Source organism: Pan troglodytes, chromosome 18 (genome assembly GCF_028858775.2).
Source record: "Pan troglodytes isolate AG18354 chromosome 18, NHGRI_mPanTro3-v2.0_pri, whole genome shotgun sequence".
Classification (NCBI taxonomy): Eukaryota; Metazoa; Chordata; class Mammalia; order Primates; family Hominidae; genus Pan; species Pan troglodytes.
Window position 1 is genome coordinate 33,879,734 of NC_072416.2, and position 20,485 is coordinate 33,900,218.

Here is a 20,485-nt window from a genome sequence, read left to right on the forward strand (position 1 = left end):
ACATAAGGACTGCAGTATTTATTTTATTTTTATATTATTTATTTATTCTTTGTTAGTTTGTTTTTGGAGTGTGGGTTTTGTTTTATTTTTTGATTTTTTTCTTTTTTTCGACCCACGGATTTATTCTTATTGCCCAGGCTTGAGTGCAATGGCGTGTTCTCAGCTTACTCAACCTCCGCCTCTTGGGTTTGGGTAATTGTGTCTCGGCCTCCCTCTGCCTCTTGGGCTTGGGCGATTGTTCCACCTCATCCGCCCTCCGCCTCTTGGGTTTGGGTAATTGTGTCTCGGCCTCCCTCTGCCTCTTGGGCTTGGGCGATTGTTCCACCTCATCCGCCCTCCGCCTCTTGGGTTTGGGTAATTGTGTCTCGGCCTCCCTCTGCCTCTTGGGCTTGGGCGATTGTTTCACCTCATCCGCCCTCCGCCTCTTGGGTTTTGTTGATTGTTCCACCTCATCCACCCTCCGCCTCTTGGGTTTTGGTGATTGTTCCACCTCATCCACCCTCCACCTCTTGGGTTTGGGTGGTTTTTCCGCCTCAGCCTCCTGAGTAGCTAAGGGAGGAGTCTTCAGATTATCATCCACTGAGGGTGGAAGAGGAGAGGGTGGAAGAGGAGCAAGGAGACACTCCTTCAGATTATCATCCACTGAGGGTGGAAGAGGAGAGGGTGGAAGAGGAGCAAGGAGACACTCCTTCAGATTATCATCCACTGAGGGTGGAAGAGGAGCAAGGAGACACTCCTTCAGATTATCATCCACTGAGGGTGGAAGAGGAGCAAGGAGACACTCCTTCAGATTATCATCCACTGAGGGTGGAAGAGGAGAGGGTGGAAGAGGAGCAAGGAGACACTCCTTCAGATTATCATCCACTGAGGGTGGAAGAGGAGCAAGGAGACACTCCTTCAGATTATCATCCACTGAGGGTGGAAGAGGAGAGTGTGGAAGAGGAGCAAGGAGACACTCCTTCAGATTATCATCCACTGAGGGTGGAAGAGGAGAGGGTGGAAGAGGGATAAGGAGACACTCCTTCAGATTATCATCCACTGAGGGTGGAAGAGGAGAGGGTGGAAGAGGGATAAGGAGACACTCGTTCAGATTATCATCCACTGAGGGTGGAAGAGGAGAGTGTGGAAGAGGAGCAAGAGGACACTCCTTGATATTATCATCCACTGAGGGTGGAAGGGTACGAAGGAGACATTCGGGAGGTGTCTTGAGGCTCAGGGAGTTATCCGTTATAGAACGTTGTTGAGTCGGAGGAGGTGGCTGGCGGCCCATCCTGTTTTTTAAAGTTTCAGCTGTGAGGTAGGGCCAGTAGGGCAATCCTGAAGAATGACGATGCTCCGCTGCCGCCATTCTGACCTGTAGGGCCGAAGAAGGGAATGTTTTCACACATATTCATTTGATGGACAAAATTACTGCCACCAACACGGTCTGCACCTTCTGTTGCTGGTGATAGATTTTTGCACCTTTCCATCCTCCAGGTTTCAAAATAGCAGTATCACTGTCATAATATCACCCTTCCACTGAGTACTGCTGACAGCTGGGGGGTAAAGAAAAGTCATTGGGACACACTGTTGTCTCCACATGCCACTGTGTCTGTCTGCAAATGTAGGCAGGCTGGGGTCCTGCCCCAGGGAAGACAGAGTCATAACAGAGTAATAAAGAAGCATGTTTGAGACACAGGAGTGTCTATGTCTATCCTCATTCCTCCCTCACAGCCATCACCAGAGCATATTTCTTGCACCAGGTCAACAGACAGTAAGAGAGGCATGAAAAGCCCATTGTCCACACATGTTGCAGCTTCTTTTTGGAGAATGTTTTCCAGGCCTTTTATGTTCTGTCTCTGATTCTCAGAACTCTGCAAGGTCAGTGTGACCACCCTGCTCCAAATCTAAGAAAACAGAGGTTTCCAGAGGAACGAGAAATTGTGCCCAGGGTCACACAGCTTGCAAGAGGCAGAGTGGAAGTTGATTCCAGCTCTGCCTGCAGGCCCCTCTCATTTCCCCTCTGTTTCCCTTCTTGACAAAGGATCTTCTTCACTCTGGAGGTGCCACCCATGAGAACAAAGAGCTCTGGAGAGATGTGGATTCCTGAAGAGCTGCAGGGGAACTGGGAGAGGGTTTTCTGACAGAACAATCTTACCTCAAGAAGTCAGTTAGGCATGGCTGTAATATTTCTTTTCACTCCCAGGTAATACCAAATTGTAAGTGCACTAGGACATAAAGAATACTTTTGTCCATGGAAAAATGAGGTGGGAATTCTAAACAAAGCAAGTTTTAAAACTGTGTTTCACTTCAAGTGTACAAGTCCCATCACGTGTAATCATAGGACTCGGCAGCTTTTGAAGGTACAGAGGCCACACAAGAACCAGCTTAGCTGAGCATCATTTAAGGCCTTCATTTGGAATTGTCCCTGTGGGTAATAAGTTACATTCACTCTTCACTAATTTACAGTCAGGGCCCATTTGCTATTACAAATATGGAACCTCTGACACTTTGAATATTAGATCAGGGGCCCCACTGGGTGGGGATGAAGGTGTTTTTGCACAACACGGTTACCAACAGGGATGGGACTGTGATGCTTGTAGGCAGCCTTTCTCTCTGCCATCTCCCTCTGCAGGGCTTGAGCACAGAGCTGTAGGGAGAAAAATGTATCCATGTCCTGACCTGGCAGACTATGTTCAAAAGCAAGGAAAACAAACAAACTTACCCGGTTGCAAAGAGGCTTTCTTGCAGGAGGGGGGATCTGAAAAAGCCAACACATGAGAAATTGAATGTTGAGAGAGTCTAAGAGCCGTGGCATCATCTGCATCAGCACTGAACTATCCTGCAACTGCGGGGAGGAAGCTCCTTACTTTGCATTTGTGGTAGTCCTCTGCCCGCCGCCGCAACTCTTGCGCACGTTGAAACATTTTCCTATGGATTACAATCACTTTCATCAGATAAAGCACCACTTTCAGGATGATTTTAAATAATCTGCCATGTTTCTGTTATCCTCACAACTGTACCCTTACACAATCTATCTCTACCTAGAAAACGTATTTCAGATGGCTATAAGAGTACAGTCTGAGCCGGTCGCGGTGGCTGACGCCTGTAGTCCCAGCACTCTGGGAGGGCGAGGCGGATGGATCACGAGGTCAGGAGATTGAGACCATCCTGGCTAATAAGGTGAAACCCCATCTCTACTAAAAATACAAAAGATTAGCCGGGCGTGGTGGCAGGCACCTGTAATCCCAGCTACTCGGGAGGCTGAGGCAGGGGAATCACTTGAACCTGGGAGGCGGAGGTTGCAGTGAGCCAAGATCACGTCATTGCACTCCAGCCTGGGTGACACAGCGAGACTCCATCTCAGAAAAACAAAAACAAAAACAAAAACAAAAAAACTGTACGGTCTGATCCAAACTGTTGCTATATTGATTCCTCCTCTTGCTTACTGCCTGCTGACTTCGGAGATGATAGTTTCCTTCCCCATTCTCAGTATATCCCTAATTCATCCTTCATTGAGCATCTTTTATCATAAAGCTGTATTCTCTTTGTATTAATATCCTTACCGTGTTTCACAGGGCAGAAACAGCTGGGCTTATAAACAGGCATAGTCCTTTTGAAGGATGTGGTTGATCCTACAACAACACACTTTCCTAAGGATGACAACAACTCACCCCACCCCTAGAATGGCTGGTATGAACCGAGCTTCCACACAGTCTAGCTGGCAATGGGGTCAGGAGACGTTTTGCTGCTTCACATCTTTTGGTCACTGGTAAATATTAAGGTACTTTGTTTTCTGTTTTGTGAACTCTCTCTCTCTCTCTCACGATATGTCTTCTGACCATTTGTTTCTATTTCTGCATTTACTGGGTCTAAGCATTGTACAGAGGTTAAAAACAACACTCCAATGGGCGTTTCCCAGGAGGGTGGGGTTCAGTTTCTGAACTCACTTCTAGGTGTGTATTTCTTTCATATCCAATTTCCCATTTTCCTCTGCCTCTGATACCTGCCTCTCCTTTTCTGCATGCTCACATTCTTTCATGCTTAGTTTCCTCAGATTAGAAGGGAGAGAAATGCACACACATGATCCACCAGCCCGTGTGGGATTCCCTCTGCCCTTCTGGCATCTGAAGGCTGTGATTCAAAGATCCCCCCTGCAACCTTTCCACAAATGAACCAACTGATTCTCACAACCGAAGGGAGAATGGACACCTCCCATTGAGGGACAAAAAAAAGTCACACTCTGGCCTGCTGGCAAGTCACCTGTCATTTCCAGCTCATCTTCATAGTTCCATAGTTAGTCCTATTCTTTAGTAAATATAAAGACTATTAAAAGCTTCTATGAGGTGCACTATGTGTGTTTCTGGGGTCAGTCTTGTGCTTGACACAGCGAAAGCTCATTTTAGTTCAGTGTGAAAAACCAGACCTCACCAATTCATCACAACTAACTCCATCGGAAGCAGAGGATTGCTCCTCATCTGACTCCTCCTGTGTGAGACCTGATTCTCAGTCAGAGGCTGATGCCGGAACTGAGACCATCAGCCATAGAGAGATCGTTCCAGAATATGGTGTCATTAACCCCGCAGTTCACTACTGCACTTTGCCATGATTCAGGACTGGAACTCTTGTCATCGACTTTAAAGATCCTGGTTGACAGAAAAGGCAATCTGAATGCTGGGGGCATCGATTGAATTACAAATGATCGGAATGGCTCCTAAGTCAGGGTGTTATGTCCTGAAAATACGTGACAACGGCAAACCATCCACCCTGGTGTTGACTGACTTTAACAAGGTTCAGTTCACAGAGATTGAGGGCAGAAAAAGGAAACGGCCTAAAAAGGGTAAGTTTGCTGTGTTGCCCTCACACCACTTGATTCATGGTCCTGATCCTAAGGATCTCACCTGATACTTGGTTTTATAGGAAGGATGTGAAAAATTCCCAGAACGCTAGGAAACAGGGACGAAAACACTTCAAAGAGAAAGTTAATGAACTTGTTTCTGACCACAGGGCATTCTTCAGCACATGCTGTCTGGAGTGGCCTCAAACAAGGAGTGTGTGGTGAGGTGCTGAGAATGCAATGGGAGCAGGGTCCTGTCCCCACGCTACAGAAGCTCACAGTTTAATGCAAATGAGAAGCCAGTGAGGACATCACTACTCCTGCTGTGCACTTGGGAACTAGAAACACAAAACCTGACTCTGGAGGGAAGCTAAGGAAGCATTCTACTCTTGAGTTGACATAAGTGCATCTGAAGCTTCTGATCTCCGATGAGAACAATGGGGGACACCAAACAGAATATGAAACCCATGATTGAATACATCCAATTGCTAACATGGCAGTAAACAGACATGAGGTGAAGATGGAGGAGAAGGAAACCCAGGACGAAAGTCAGCCTCGCATTTGGAACCCATTTCCCTGAGTTTCATTGCTGAATTCCAGAAGGAACTACTGAGATGCAAAGAAGCACAGCAGCTTTTGCACACATGCGTGGGATTAGATGGAAAACAAGTGGATTGAGGGTCTGCCAATGAAAGCGACCCATACTGAAGTCCACTGGCTCTGGTTGAGACCCAGAAGAGTCATGCATCAGAATAGAGGTGGACAGGAAATACCCTGGCCTTTGTAGGGACTGAGCCTGCACCGACGACCTCAATTGCAGCCTGTATGGAGGACCCCTGACCATCCCCCAGAAGTAGACTCCCATCTCTTCTGCAGCAAGATAACATGCTACTAGGCCTCAATTCATTGCTAAATATTTTTAACAAGTATCTCACATTTAACAAAAAAAGATCAGTCATATGGCAGCAAAATACAATGTAATATGACCAAAACATGAAAGACTGTGAAAATGAATCTGGAGGTGACCCAAGCATTGAATTCAACAATCCAGGCTGGGTGTGGTGGCTCACACTGGGAGGCTGAGGTAGGCAGATCACCTGAGGTCAGGAGTTCAAGACTAGCCTGGCCAACATGGTGAACCCCTGTCTCTACTAAAATTACAAAAATTGGGCTGGGCACGGTGGCTCATGCCTGTAATCCCAGCACATTGGGAGGCCGAGGTGTGCGGATCATGATGTCAGGAGTTCTAGACCAGCTTGGCCAATATGGTGAAACCCCGCCTCTACTAAAAATACAAAAATTATCCGGGCATGGTGGCATATGCCTGTAGTCCCAGCTACTCAAGAGGCTGAGGGATAAGAATCGCTTGAACCTTGGAGGTGGAGGTTGCAGCGAGCCAAGATCATGCCACTGCACTCTAGCCTGGGTGACAGAGTGAGACTCTGTCTCAAAAAAAAAAAAAAAAAAAAAAAACTTTGGCCAAATGTGGTGGCACACACCTGTAATCCAAGCTACTCGGGAAGCTGAGGCAGAATTGCTTCAAACTGGGAGGCAGAGGTTGCAGTGAGCCAAGATTGCACCATAGCACTCCAGCCTGGGCGACAGAGCGAAACTCTATCTCAAAATTTAAAAAAAAAAAAAAAAGGCTGGCTGTGGTGGCTCACGCCTCTAATCCCAGCACTTTGGGAGGCTGAGGCAGGTGGATTACCTGAGGTCAGAAGTTCGAGACCAGCCTGGACAACATGGTGAAACCCCATCTCTAGGAAAAATACAAAAATTAGCTGGGCGTGGTGGTGGGCACCTGTAATCCCAGCTACTTGGGAGGCTGAGGCAGGAGAATTGCTTGAACCCAAAAGGCAGTGAGCTGAGATTGTGCCATTGCACTACAGCCTGGGCAACAACAGCAAACCTCCATCTCAGGAAAAAAAAAAAAAAAAAAAACAGACAGAGAAAGGAAAACCAATGCCAGTACTAGCAACTCCTCTTCCCCCGAAAAAATGACAAACAAGAATGTAGGAAGGGAAAGGAATTATACAGCTTAAACTAATGAAGCAGAAAGGACAAACTCAATTTTGAACCCACTGAATTTGCCACAAATATTGTAGAAAATATTCTCAAGGACTTTACAGTTGTCTACTTTGATTGGCACATGGTTCATACAACAGTATTTGTGTCAAGGCACATCTTACTGTTTTCTGGCGGTCTTCCTCTTTCCATTGATTTTGTCATGATGGTTGATTTTCGTTGTCACCTTCCTCTTATGGATTTTCGCTCTAAATTTTCTTTCCACATGTCTCCATGGAGTAATGACGTCTTTCAGGCCAATTTTATTTCCTGGAAAGGAAGAAACTCTTTTCTTTGTGTGCATACAAATGGACCTCAGCCCTTGGTGAGAGTGAGGAGAAGAGAAGGTGAGAAACCTGAGGGCAAGAAGCTGTTCTTTCCCTTTCCAGGGCAAACTCATTTCCACACTATGGGGACTCCAAGAGAGCCATACCTTCCTGTCTACGTCGGTTGGACCTCCAGGCTCTCTGCTGTACATCCGTGGATCCATCATGTCCATTTCGAGACCAGAAGATAGTCTTCAGGAAAGACACCTAGGAAATAATAATATAAGAATGACGGCTGGGCACGGTGGCTCATGCGTATAATCCCAGTACTTTGGGAGGCCAAGGCAGGTGGATCACGGGGTCAGGAGTTCAAGACCAGCCTGGCCAAGATGGTGAAACCCCGTCTCTACTAAAAATACAAAAATTAGCCGGGCATGGCAGCGGGCGCCCGTAATCCGAGCTACTCGGGAGGCTGAGGCAGAGAACCGTTTGAAGCTGGGAGGCGGAGGTTGCAGTGAGCCGAGATCACACCACTGCACTCCAGCCTGAGCGACAGAATGAGACTCTGTCACACACACACACACACACACACACACACACACACACACACACACAAGAATGACATGAGGCTGGCACGGTGGCTCACTCCTGTAATCCCAGCACTTTGGGAGGCCGAGGCAGGCGGATCACCTGAGGTCGGGAGTTTGAGACCAGCCTCACCAACATGGAGAAATGCTGTCTCTGCTAAAAATACAAAATTAGCCAGGCATGGTGGTGCAGGCCTGTAATCCCAGCTAATCGGGAGGCTGAGGCAGGAGAATCACGTGAACCCAGCAGGAAAAGGTTGTGGTGAGCTGAGATTGTGCCATTGCACTCCAACCTGGGCAACAAAATTGAAACTCTGTCTCAAAAAAAAAAAAAAATAGGCCAGGTGCGGTAGCTCACGCCTGTAATCCCAGCACTTTGGGAGGCCAAGGCGGGTGAATCACAAGGTCAAGAGATGGAGACCATCCTGGGCAACATGGTGAAACTCCATCTCTACTAAAAATACAAAAATTAGCTGAGCATGGTGATGCACGCCTGTAGTCCCAGCTACTCGGGAGGCTGAGGCAGGAGAACTGCTTGAACCCAGGAGGCAGAGGTTGCAGTGAGCCATGATCCCACCACTGCACTCCAGCCTGGTGACAGAGTGAGACTCCGTCTCAAAAAAAAAGACATGAATATACTTCACACAACTGAACTGTACACTTCAACATGGTTAGATGGTTACTATCATCTTATAAGTATTTTACCACAGGTTAACATGTTTCACAACTTGAAAAGGAAGTAATTACCTTCAGCTCTCTGAGTTCTAGAATTTGTAACATTTCACCCCCTGCTCCTTCCTGATCTGCACTGGAGCATCTTCCTTCTGTCCCTGCTCTACTCAGAGTTCACTTTCCCTTCCCTCACATCAGCTTCATTGAGGCTGGTTTGAACTTAACGCAAAACATTCTCACTAATGACTGAATTCCCACCAAGATTTCCATATTATCACAGTATGCTTTTAATCTTCTAAGATATTAAATATTTGTTCTCATCATAGCGAAAATGCAATGCAAATCCCATCTCAGATGTGGGTCAGATACCTATGAATCTCCTGAGGTAGTCATTGAAATGACTTTTTTCTTGAGATGGAGTGTCACTCTCAACCATGCTGAAGTGCAGTGGCGCTACCTTGGCTCACGGCAACCTCCACCTCCCAGATTCAAGCGATTCTTGTGCCTTGGCCTCCCAAGTAGCTGGGATTACAGGTGCCTGCTACCATGCCTGGTTAATTTTTGTCTTTTCAGTAGAGATGGGGTTTCACCATGTTGGCCCATCTGGTCTTGAACTCCTGACCTCAAGTGATCCATCTGCCTCAGCCTCCCAAAGTGCTGGGATTACAGGCATGAGCCACCACACCTGGCCTGAAATAGTATCTTTCAAATTCTTTGTAGAATTTGTTTTTTCCTGATTTCTGCACATAGGATAAAAAAAAAAAAAATCATGTACTAGGATTTTGAGAGAAGCAATGGGTAATCTAAAAAGATGAAAAGAGCAACCACGTCAATCCCACAACTGCTGCTAGATTTCATAGGAAAGGTAGCTGGCCCAGTTTGGAGCTAGGAGAAATGTTAAACACATGAAGAAATGACAAGCAAAGAAATGCCATCACACATGAATGCTTCATGGCACCCATGATGTCCCTGCTTAGGAAGTAATGGTATAGATGACTAGATGACAAGGACAAAGATGAGAGGTGCGAAGTTGTCCAAGTCCAACAGCTCAACTGAACTTTCCTAAATGGAATTGTTAAAAAGTGGTAAATTTAACAACTTCCCCTGGCTCACGTGGTGGCTCACGCTTGTAATCCCAGCACTTTGGGAGGCTGAGGCGGGTGGATCATTTGAGGTCGGGTTTTGAGACTAGCCTGGCCAACATGGTAAAACCCCGACTCTACTAAAAATACAAAAATTAGCTGGGCATGGTGGTGGGCACCTGTAATCCCAGCTACTTGAGAGGCTGAGGCAGGGGAATCGCTTGAAGCCAGGAGGTGGAGGTTGCAGTGAGCCGAGATCACACCATTATACTCCAGCCTGGGCAACAGAGGGAGACTCGTCTCGGGGGTGAGAAAAGAAAAAAAAAAAAAAAAAAAAAAAGCTTCCTCCAATTTATACCGAAAATTCTCTGTTCAGGACTAAGTGGCATAGAGAATGTTAAATGTGCCTAGATATCTTCATAACTCATATATTTTCTGTTTTCTACATATCTTGAAAGGCAGTGCCAAATGACGTGTAATTATCTAGGTGGTTAAACTGAAAAATACTTCCTCTTCCCTTGAATATAAAAAAGCATCGTGGTATTAGTACTTTTATCTTGGATCATTGTTCAGAAGGAGGTTCAGCCCCCAGACAACCACATTTTTACTGTCATGAATGGCAAGACAAAATGTAGAGCTCAACTTCCCCAAAGGAAAAAAGGCTCAAAAGACAAATTATGGCACAACTTAGCAGCCAAATTCTTACCAAGTACAGACTTTTGACATACTGATCTCTCTCCAGTTGCAAGTGGGAACATGCACTTTGAATGATGTCATTCAAAATTACCCTGCCCAGACACACTTTTCATCGATTCTCTTGGAGGGCAGTTCTAAGAGATTCTCTGGGGCTTTCTCTGCATCATGAGACGCAGTGCAGTTCTGCCCTTCACCTTCCGGCAGTTTGTCACCTCGTCCCTATGACCTCAGAGGGACTTTGTCTCAGGCCAATTGTTTGTTCCTTGGCCTCTTTCATTTCCCCTAAAAATCATTTGCTGCCACTCTAAACTGGCCTACATCTCCATCTATCTCCCTCTCCCATCAGAAGAGGGTGCTCTTTAAGCATCAACCATCCGGCCCTTCTAGCAGTCTCATTTTTCAGCTGGTTCCCATGTTTATGCCTGTTCTAGGTTTTTCTTTTCCTGTTAAGCTGTCTGTTGTCAGCTCATTTCTGCAGTGAATCTTCAGAGAGGAGATTGGAAGCTTTCCTTCCACCCATACGATAGAACTATAAAGCAGAAGAGTTTAGAAAGAATTTCCTATTTAAGTGACGAAACCTCATACTCCATTTGTGATAAATAGCACAAAGGTTAAAAAAACTTATTTTTGACCAAAAGCTCTGTTGACATTCTATTAAACAAACACCGACCTATTTAATTTTCATAATGTAAATGGCAGACATTTTCATAATTCTTATGCTAATAAATCATTTCCCTGATTGTTTGGGTAAAACCACATATTCATAATGAAGTCCAGAAATGTGAATTGTTTTATATAATTTATTCTTATTTGTGATTACAAGTATACCTCTACAGAAAGTTAGTATACTCACACAAAGGTAATTTGTGCAGAAGAGAATGGTAAATGTGTAAGGTCTCAGAAACCCAATAATGATAATTATCAAATTATCCAATTTTTGTGGAGATGGGGTTTTGCCATGTTGGCCAGGGTGGTCTCGAACTCCTCCACAAAAGTCAGTCTCACGATGACGATAGACAGCCAGAGTATTGATAACCTGGAATAATAATAGTTGAAATAATGAAAAGGTCAATGACACCGACAATATTTCACTCAGAAAGAATCATCCTTAGAAACCGTCAACCTCCTCCAAAAGGTAACCACATCCCTCAGATATCACCGTGGGATTCCACTGCTACAAAAAAGAACAGAAGTTAGAAGTCTCATGTTTTTCAGATGGCTGGTAGTGTTTTTAGGCATTGCAAATCTGGGGTGCTGTCTTTCTTGGTATAAAGCAGGGATATCCAATCTTTTGACTTCCCTGCCTATATTAAAAGAAGCAAAGTTGTCTTGAGCCACACATAACATACACTAACACTAACAATAGCTGATGATCTAAAAAAAAAACTCTTTTTTTTTTTTTTTTTGGAGACAGAGTTCCGCTCCACTCAGTCGCCCAGGCTGGAGTGCAGTGGTGCAATCTCAGCTCACTGCAACCGCCAGCTCCTGGGCTCAAGCCATTCTCCTCCCTCAGCCTCCCGAGTAGCTGAGATTACAGGTCTCTGCCACCATGCCCGACTAATTTTTGTATTTTTAGTAGAGATGAGGTTTCACCATGTTGGCCAGTCTGGCCTTGAACTCCTGACAGGCGATCTGCCTGCCTCGGCCTCCCAAAGTGCTGGGATTACAGGTGTGAGCCACTGTGCCCAGCCATTTGTTTTTGTTTTTGTTTTTGTTTTGGTGTTTTGTTTCTGAGATGGGGTCTCACTCTGCCACCCACGCTGGAGTGCAGTGGCATGGTCTCGGCTCACTGCAACCTCTGCCTCTCAGGTTCAAGTGATTCTCCTGCCTCAGCCTCCTGAGTAGCTGGGAGTACAGGTGCCTGACAATGCACTCAGCAAATTTTTGTATTTTTTGTGGAGATGGGGTTTTGCCATGTTGGCCAGGGTGGTCTCGAACTCCTGACCTCAGGTAATCTGCCCGCCTCAGCCTCCCAAAGTGCTGGGATTACAGGCATGAGCCACTGTACCTGGCCAAAATCTCCTAATGTTTTAAGAAAGTTTACAAATTTGTGTTGAACTGCATTCAAAACTGTCCTGGGCCACATGCAGCCCGTCACTCATGGCTAAGACAAGCTAAGTATAAAGTAATTATCTTTTCTTTTTGTTTGGAGACAAAGTCTTGCTCTGTCACCCAGGCTAGATTGCAGTGGCATGATCTCAGCTCACTGCAACCTCCGCCTCCCGGGTTCAAGCGATTCTCCTGCCTCAGCTACTGAGTAACTGGGATTACAGGCGCCTGCCACCGCACTCGGCTAATTTTTGTATTTTTAGTACAAACAGGGTTTCACCATCTTGGCCAGGCTGGTCTCCAACTCCTGACCTCATGATCCACCTGCCTCGGCCTCCCAAAGTGCTGGGAATACAGGTGTGAGCCACTGCACCTGGCCAGTAGTTATCTTTTCTTTAAAGTTATTTACTTGTTTTTTAAATTGATGTATAACATTGGATGCATTTATTATATATCACATGGTAAAAGAATCCCTCTAAATAATACTTCTCTCTTGGATTATATGAATCTTTGTCATTTAAAGCTCAGCATAAGTAAAAAAAAAAAAACAATGAAGAGATTACTTCATTCACAAATAAGTATCAAATTTTAGTGCTTAAAAATTAACAAGGTGGGCCGGGCGTGGTGGCTCACGCCTGCAATCCCAGCACTTTGGGAAGCCGAGGTGGGTGGACCATGAGATCAGGAGATTGAGACCATCCTAGCTAACACGGTGAAACCCATCTCTACTAAAATTACAAAAAATTAGCAGGGCATGGTGGCACGCGCCTATAGTTCCAGCTACTTGGGAGGCTGAGGCAGAAGAATCACTTGAACCCGGGAGGCAGAGGTTGCAGTGAGCCGAGATCGCACCACTGCACTTCAGCCTGGGTGACAGAGCGAGGCTCTGTCTCAAAAAAAAATTACCAAGGCGGAGATCATGAAAATGGCATGAATAGTGTGGGATTTCTCTAAGATTGTTGATATTAATTCCATTAGACTCTTATGTGAGTGAAGATGAAGACTTCCCCTGAGTAAGTTCAGACAGCTTGTGATAACATTTCTACATCGATTCCTCAGGATTTAACTATATATTCTTGAAAACATCTCAATTTTAAATGTTTCTTTCAAGATGGTGAATTAAACAGAGATAGCCCTTCATCAGGTTGAACTCAGCATATGCTGAGTCTGAAATGGAAATGATGGAGTTAGAGAACCATACAACAATGGTAATGATTTCAGAAACATGGTGTTGAGCAGAACAAAGCAGACACAAAAGAGTACCTATGGCATGGCATGCATCTGTATACGCGAAATTCCAGAATAAGCAAGCTAACCTATGATAAGAAAGAGACTGGCTGGGAAGAGTGAGAGTTCACTTTCTGGGGTGACATAATAGTGTAGATCTTGGCTGGGCACGGTGGTTCACGCCTGTAATCCCAACGCTTTGGGAGGCCGAGGCGGGCGGATCACCTGAGGTCGGGAGTTCAAAACCAGCCTGACCAACATGGAGAAACCCTATCTCTACTAAAAATACAAAATTAGCTGGGAGTGGTGGCACATGTCTGTAATCCCAGCCACTCGGGAGGCTGAGGCAGGAGAATCGCTCGAACCTGGGAAGCAGAGGTTGCGGTGAGCTGATATTGCCCCATTGCACTCCAGCCTGGGCAACAAGGGAGGAACTGTCTCAAAAAAATAAATGAATAAATAAAATAATGTAGATCTTGAAAGGGGGTTGGTTTATGCTGGTGTATGTACTTTCCAAAGTTAGTAAACTTACACTTAAGGTTATATATTTTGGCCAGGCGCGGTGGCTCACACCTGTAATCCCAGCACTGGGAGGCCGAGGCAGGCAGATCACGAGGTCAAGAGATGGAGACCATCCTGGCGAACATGGTGAAACCCCATCTCTACTAAAAATACAAAAATTAGCCAGGCATTGTAATCTGAGCTACTCAGGAGGCTGAGGCAGGACAATTGCTTGAACCCCGGAAGCGGAGGTTGCAGTGAGCCGAGATCTTGCCACTGCACTCCAGCCTGGGCGACAGAGTGAGACTCTGTCTAAAAAAAAAAAAAAAAAGTCATCAAACCAGATGACACAAATCAAATGACATTTCACTTTGTTTTGGTCCATTTTGTTTGTTAGAGACAAGAGTGCAGCGGGGCCATCTCGGCTCACTGCAACGTCCAGCTCCTGGGCCCAAGCGATCCTCCCACCTCAGCCTCTCCAGTAACAGGGATAACAGGTGCGCACCACCAGGCCCAACTAATCTTTTTTGGAATTTTTTGTAGAGATGGGGTTTCGCTATGATGCCCTGGCTACTCTTCAACTCCTGGACTCGAGTGATCTGCCCACCTCGGCCCCCTAAAGTGCTGGGATTACAGGCCTGAGCTGTGTAATTTCATGCCGCGTGACACAGCCCAGTAAAAAGGAAGAAACCCCGCGGGTCCAGCGTCTACTCACAGGGGTGGGATGATGGCTGATAAATCCCAGCAGGAGCCAAAAGAGGAGCCACCACCGCAGCCGCAGCCGCATGTCCTGGTCCTTTCAGGGCGCCCTGAGGCGGCCAGGACAGAGGTGGAGGTGGCTTAGGGCAGGGGGGAGGGAAGGGGACGGGGACCGGGGCCGGATCTTAGTTGGGGAGGGGGAGGGGAGGGGGAGGGGAAGGGGAGGGGAAGGGGGGAAGTAAGGGAAGGGAAAGGAGGAGAAGGGGGCTGTTGGGCACCTGGAGGAGGTGGAGGAGGAGGACGAGGAGAAGAAGAAAGGGGTCTGGGAAAGGATCCGGTTCAAATTAAGTTCTCAAGCGCTGGTGGAAGGTTTAGCTACAGGTCACGGAGAAGATCAGGGAAGCAACAGGACACGCGGGGCAAGGGAGCGTGAGGCTTAGGAGCAATTAGAGGGAGACAAAAAGGTTCTGCTATCCACCAAACCTTCTTCGGTCTGGGCCCTCCCTTGGCAACCCTGGGGCTTTATACTCCCTCTCCACCAATCCCTGATGACCCCGGTGGTGCCTCACAATGGACAACGCCAAGTAGCGCCCGCATCATTCCAATGACCCCTCCCCCATCTCAGTCTCCCACACTCCTCGCAAGGACAGGTCCTCTCTGGAACCTTCACAAACCTGATTTCTGGTCCTCCCCAACCAGCTCCCTGTCCCTGCTTCTGGGCGCTCCTTCCTTCCTGAGCTCCCAGGGTTCCTCAAGGTCACTTTTGGCGACAAAACATAAAAAACAAATGATGGCAGGATGGCAGGAAGAACCTCATACCCAAGCAGGGTGCCAGGTTTTACAGCCTCCGCTCAGCCATTCATATCCTAAGCAACAAAACATCAGCAGGATGCGGAAGGTCCCGATAGTAAACCATCTCCATCACATCCATGTAGCCATCCGTCCATCAACCTGTATCTCAGGAACAAATGTAGATACATTCATTTTAAGCATGCATGGTACATTTACAAAAATTAACCTGACTTATTTTGTTCCAGCAAATCTCAATATATTTGAGAGCAATCAAATCACACAGCATGTTTCTGATCATATAACTGTGCTAGAAGTCAATGATTAAAAGCTAATTCAAAATTATTATTTGCTTGGAAATTCAAAGTGCCCTTAGAAGACATAAACATAAGAAAGAATCCAAAATGAAACAAGATTGCCTTTCAACTCAATGATAAGATCATAACATGGCAATAAAATGTCTCCCTCTGGCCTGGGAATTCCTCTTTGTGCCACAAGGTTGTGTGATCGCAAATCACCCCTAACCCACCTAGACATTTTAACATCTGAAACCGAGTGATGATGTCCTTATCTATATCATCTTACTGCCTGTGTGTGTGGACTTTAAATTCTGAACCCAAATGAGGGGGAGAAAACCAAGTTGACTTTCATGATTGACCTCTCAGGGATGTCCAAGGAATCTGTGCATTTCAAGAAACAAAGTTCATCAGCTTCTCTCCTAAGGTATTTGCCCACAATACCCAGAGGGCTTGGCAGCATCATGTGTGATGGGTGGGGAGCTCCAAGCAGGTGGGCAGGACCCAGGGGCCTGGTGACCAGGACAGACCCCCACTGTCCATCACCTTTCCTGGCCCTGTCCTCTGCTAAACTTCCCACAGGTCTTCTGCCCGATCACACAGAGTATGCCCAAACTCTCTCAGGCCTCTGGCAGCTGAAAACCACTGCTTTAAATCCCTTTACCATTTACTATGACATAAGGTTATTGTAAACAGGAAATATTCTATTGATGCTACAAATGGAAAGCCAATGCCTTTACCATAAATAGAAAAACAACCCTAAGAAGCAAGCAAAACAAAAACAAAAGAGGGGCTGGGTGTGGTGGCTCACGCCTGTAATCCCAGCACTTTGGGAGGCCGAGGTGGGCGGATCACAAGGTCAGGAGTTCCAGACCAGCCTGGCCAATATGGTGAAACCCTGTCTCTAATAAAACACAAAAATTAGCCGGGTGTGGTGGTGGGCACCTGTAGTCCCACCTACTTGGGAGGCTGAGGCAGGAGAATAGTTTGAACCCGGGAGGCAGAGTCTGCAGTGAGCCGAGATTGCACCACTGCACTCCAGCCTAGGCGACAGAGCGAGACTCTGTCTCAAAAACAGCAACAACTACAAACAAACAAAAAACAGGGTTAACAAAAGTATGGAATTCAATTCTTTTTATATGCTGCAGCCACGTTCTGGCCCTAGATTTGGCTGGGCATGGTGGCTCACGCCTGTAATCCCAGCACTTTGGGAGGCTGAGGCAGGCGGATCACGAGGTTAGGAGTTCGAGATCATCCTGGCCAACATGGTGAAACCCCGTCTCTACTAAAAATACAAAAATTAGCTTTGTGTGGTGGCAGGTGCCTGTAATTCCAGCTACTCAGGAAGCTGAGGCAGGAGAATTGCTTGAACCCGGGAGGCAGAGGTTGCAATGAGCCGAGATCACACCACTGCACTCCAACCTGGGTGACAGAGCAAAACTCCTTCTGAAAAGAAAAAACAAAGAAATATTAAGTAACTTGTCTGAGGCCACATAGTTACCAAGACGTGGGAGCTGGGACTTGAACCCAGGCAGTCTGGCTGGATTCATGCCTGCAGCCTCTGCACTCCTGCTACTTACTGTGTGAGAAGCGCCTGTTCTGTGGAAGGTTGTGGGCTGAGATCTTTCCATGAGTTCCACTCATTTACCCCCAAGGCTGTTCTTAAAGACGGGCATGACGGTTATGCCCATTTTACAGATGGGGCCCTGAGGCTCAAAAGGGCACGCCACTCACCCATTTCCACAAAGCTATAGTTAGTTAGCAGAGGGCAGAATTCGGCCGCCTCTCCCCTAGCTTGAAGGCTGTGATTGACACAGAGGTTTTTTTGTTGTCGTTGCTGTTGTTTGTTCCTTTTTCTTATTTTTGAGACAGGGTCTTGCTCTGTCATCCCAGCTGGAGTGCAGTGGTGCGATGTCAGCTCACTGCAAACTCTGCCTCCAAGATGCAAATGATTCTCGTGCCTCAGCCTCCCAAGTAGCTGGAATTACAGGTGTGCACTACCACGCCCAGCTGTTTTTTGTAGAGATGGGGTTAGTAGAGATTTGTTTTATAGAGACGGGGTTTCACCATGGTCTCTACTAAACCCTGTCTCTACTAAAAATACAAAAATTACCCAGGCGTGGTGGCACATGCCTGTAGTCCCAGCTACTCAAGAGGCTGAGGCAGGAGAATCACTTGAACCTGGGAGGTGGAGGTTGCAGTGACCCAAAATCATGCACTCTAGCCTGGGGTCTCGCTTTTGCCCAGGTTAGAGTGCAGTGGCACAATCATAGTGGCTCACTGCAGCCTCAAACTCCTGGGCTGAAGGGAATCCTCCCACCTCAGCCTCCCAAGTAGCTAGGACTATAGGCATGTGCCATCATGGCGAGTTAATTTTTTGTGTGTTTTTATTGTCTCGAGACAGAGTCTTGCTCTGTTGCTCAGGCTGGACTGCAATGGCATGATCTTGGCTCACCACAACCTCCACCTCCTGGGTTCAAGCAATTCTCCTACCTCAGCCTCCCGAGTAGCTGGGATTACAGGTGCGTGCCACCATGCCTGGCTAATTTTGTATTTTTAGTAGAGACAGGGTTTCGCCGTGTTGATCAGGCTGCTCTCGAACTCCTGACCTCGTGATCCACCTGCCTCGGCCTCTCAAAGTGTTGGGATTACAGGCATGAGCCACTGAGCCTGGCCTGGTGAGCTAATTTTTAAATTTGTTATAGAGACAAGAGTCTCTCTTATGTTGCCCAGGCTGGTCTCGACCCCCTGGCCTCAAGTGATCCTCCCACCTCAGCCTCCCAAAGTGCTGGGATTACAGATGGGTGTCACCGCACCTGGCCTCTGAGGAGGATTTCATTATAAACCTGCCCTGAAGGGAGGGAATCCAATTTTACCAGAGGGTGTAGCCTGGTGAGGCCTGGATGACCTCCGGAGGCAGGGGCTTGTGCCTGGGCTGAGGCCTAAGGGACAATGGGCAGACATGAAGTTGCCCCAGGCAGAGGGTACAGTGTGGGCAAAGTCAGGAAGTGGCAGGGCTTGGATCACTCCAGGAAGAGAGAGGAGTCATGTGTCACAGAAGCTCGAGACCCAGAGAGTGAGGCAGGCAGGCAGGCAGGGACCAAGCTTGGGCACAGCCAGGAAGGCAGGACAGGGCATGGTGGGGCCAATGGAATCATTACCCAAGTCGGGGATTTTCAGGGAAACAGCTTAGATAAGGCCAGGCATACAGTAGCTCCCACCTGTAATCCCAGCATTTGGGGAGGCTGAGGTAGGAGGACTGCTTGAGCCTGGGAGTTCGAGACCAGCCTAGGCAACATAGTGAGACCCCCCATATCCACAAAAAATTTAAAAAAGGAGTTTGTGTTCCTGTAGTAGCATACTTGGGAGGTTGAGGTGGCAGTATCACTTGAGCCCGGGAGTTCAAGGCTAAAGTGAGCTGATTGAGCCATTGCACTCCAGCCTGAGCGACAGAGAGATACGCTGTCTCAAAGGAAATACAAATTAAAAAACCAGCCGGGCATGCTGGCGTGTGCCTGTAGTCTCAGCTACTTGGGACACTGAAGTGGGAGGATCGCTTGAGCCCAGGAGTTCAAGGCTGCTGTGAACTATGATTGTGCCTCTGCAGTCCAGCCTGGGCGACAGAGAAAGACCCTGTCTCTTAAAAAAAAACAAAAAAAACTTAGATAAGAGGATGCTGTGCCTCCCTGGGGGTCTTCAGTCACCCATGGTCCTGGCAAGAGAGGAGGGCCAGGAGAGAGCTTCACCCACCTGCTGTCCTGCCCATGTGACATCCGCAGGTGCTGCCACGGCCACGACTGTTGTTACACTCGAGCTGAGGAGGCCGGCTGCAGCCCCAAGACAGAGCGCTACTCCTGGCAGTGCGTCGATCAGAGCGTCCTGTGCGGTGAGTCCCCAGCACCACTATGCCATCCACCCCGAGTATCCCCTGGGCATCCTGGCATAGCCAGATGACTTCCGTGCCCCTGTTGCAATAACCACTGCTTCCAACTCTCTATAGAACACCCCTTGGGTATATCTAATGTAAGTGATATTTATTTTATTTATTTTTTGAGTCAGAGTCTCGCTCTGTCACCCAGGCTAGAGTGTGCTGATGTGATCTTGGCTCACTACAACCTCTGCCTCCTGGGTTCAAGCGATTCTCATGCCTCAGCCTCCCAAGTGGCTGGGACTACAGGCATGCACCATCACGCCCAGCTAATTTTTGTATGTTTTTCAGTAGAGGTGGGGTTTCACCAAGTTGGCCGGGCTGGTCTCAAACTCCCCACCTCAAGTGCTCTGCCCGCCTTGGCCTCCCAAAGTGCTGGGATTACAGGCATGAGTCGTGGTGTCTGGCCCTAATGTGAGTGATCTTTAACAATGAGGACTTGAAAAAGAAAACCCTGAAGAAACCTACTTCTTTGATGTCTGGACGACAAGGAAGAAGATAGAAATGGCATCAGATAATAAACAGTGTAAATGTTTATCAGAAAGAGGCTGGTGGTCGGGACCAGTAGGAGGATCGCTTGAGTCCAGGAGTGCATCTCTACAAAATGTTAAAGGATTTTTTAACATTGGCCAGGCGTGGTGGCACACATCTGTGATCCCAGCTACTTGGGAGGCTGAGGCAGGAGGATTGCTTGAAGCCCAGGAGGTTGAGGCTGCAGTGAGCTGTGATCGAGCCACTGCACTCCTGCCTGGGTGACAGAGCAAAACCCAGTCTCAAAAATAATAATAATAATAATAATATTTTACATAACCA

The 20,485-nt window shown here is 47.2% G+C and overlaps 1 protein-coding gene across 1 annotated transcript; it reads right to left on the reverse strand.

The window, feature by feature from the left end:
• Nucleotides 1–17: 17 nt before the first annotated feature.
• LOC129137444 (nuclear pore complex-interacting protein family member B15-like) lies at nt 18–20,451 on the reverse strand. The gene is made up of 7 exons (XM_063797080.1): nt 14,676–20,451; nt 11,037–11,219; nt 7,314–7,413; nt 7,006–7,150; nt 2,850–2,910; nt 2,705–2,740; nt 18–1,354 (listed from the first exon to the last, which is right to left on the reverse strand). Exons 1-7 carry the CDS (start codon nt 14,745–14,747, stop codon nt 83–85), a joined length of 1,869 nt encoding a protein of 622 aa, XP_063653150.1. The 5' UTR covers nt 14,748–20,451; the 3' UTR covers nt 18–82.
• Nucleotides 20,452–20,485: the final 34 nt, after the last annotated feature.

Bases quoted from the DNA above. Each gene is read 5' to 3' on its own strand.
- LOC129137444 (XM_063797080.1), bottom strand. From the start codon at position 14,747: ATGCGGCTGCGGCTGCGGTGGTGGCTCCTCTTTTGGCTCCTGCTGGGA. The intron at 11,220-14,675 runs GTGAGTAGACGC...TTATTATTCCAG, and splicing joins TCAGCCATCATCCCACCCCT to GTTATCAATACTCTGGCTGT. The intron at 2,741-2,849 runs GTAAGGAGCTTC...TGGCTTTTTCAG, and splicing joins AGGACTACCACAAATGCAAA to ATCCCCCCTCCTGCAAGAAA.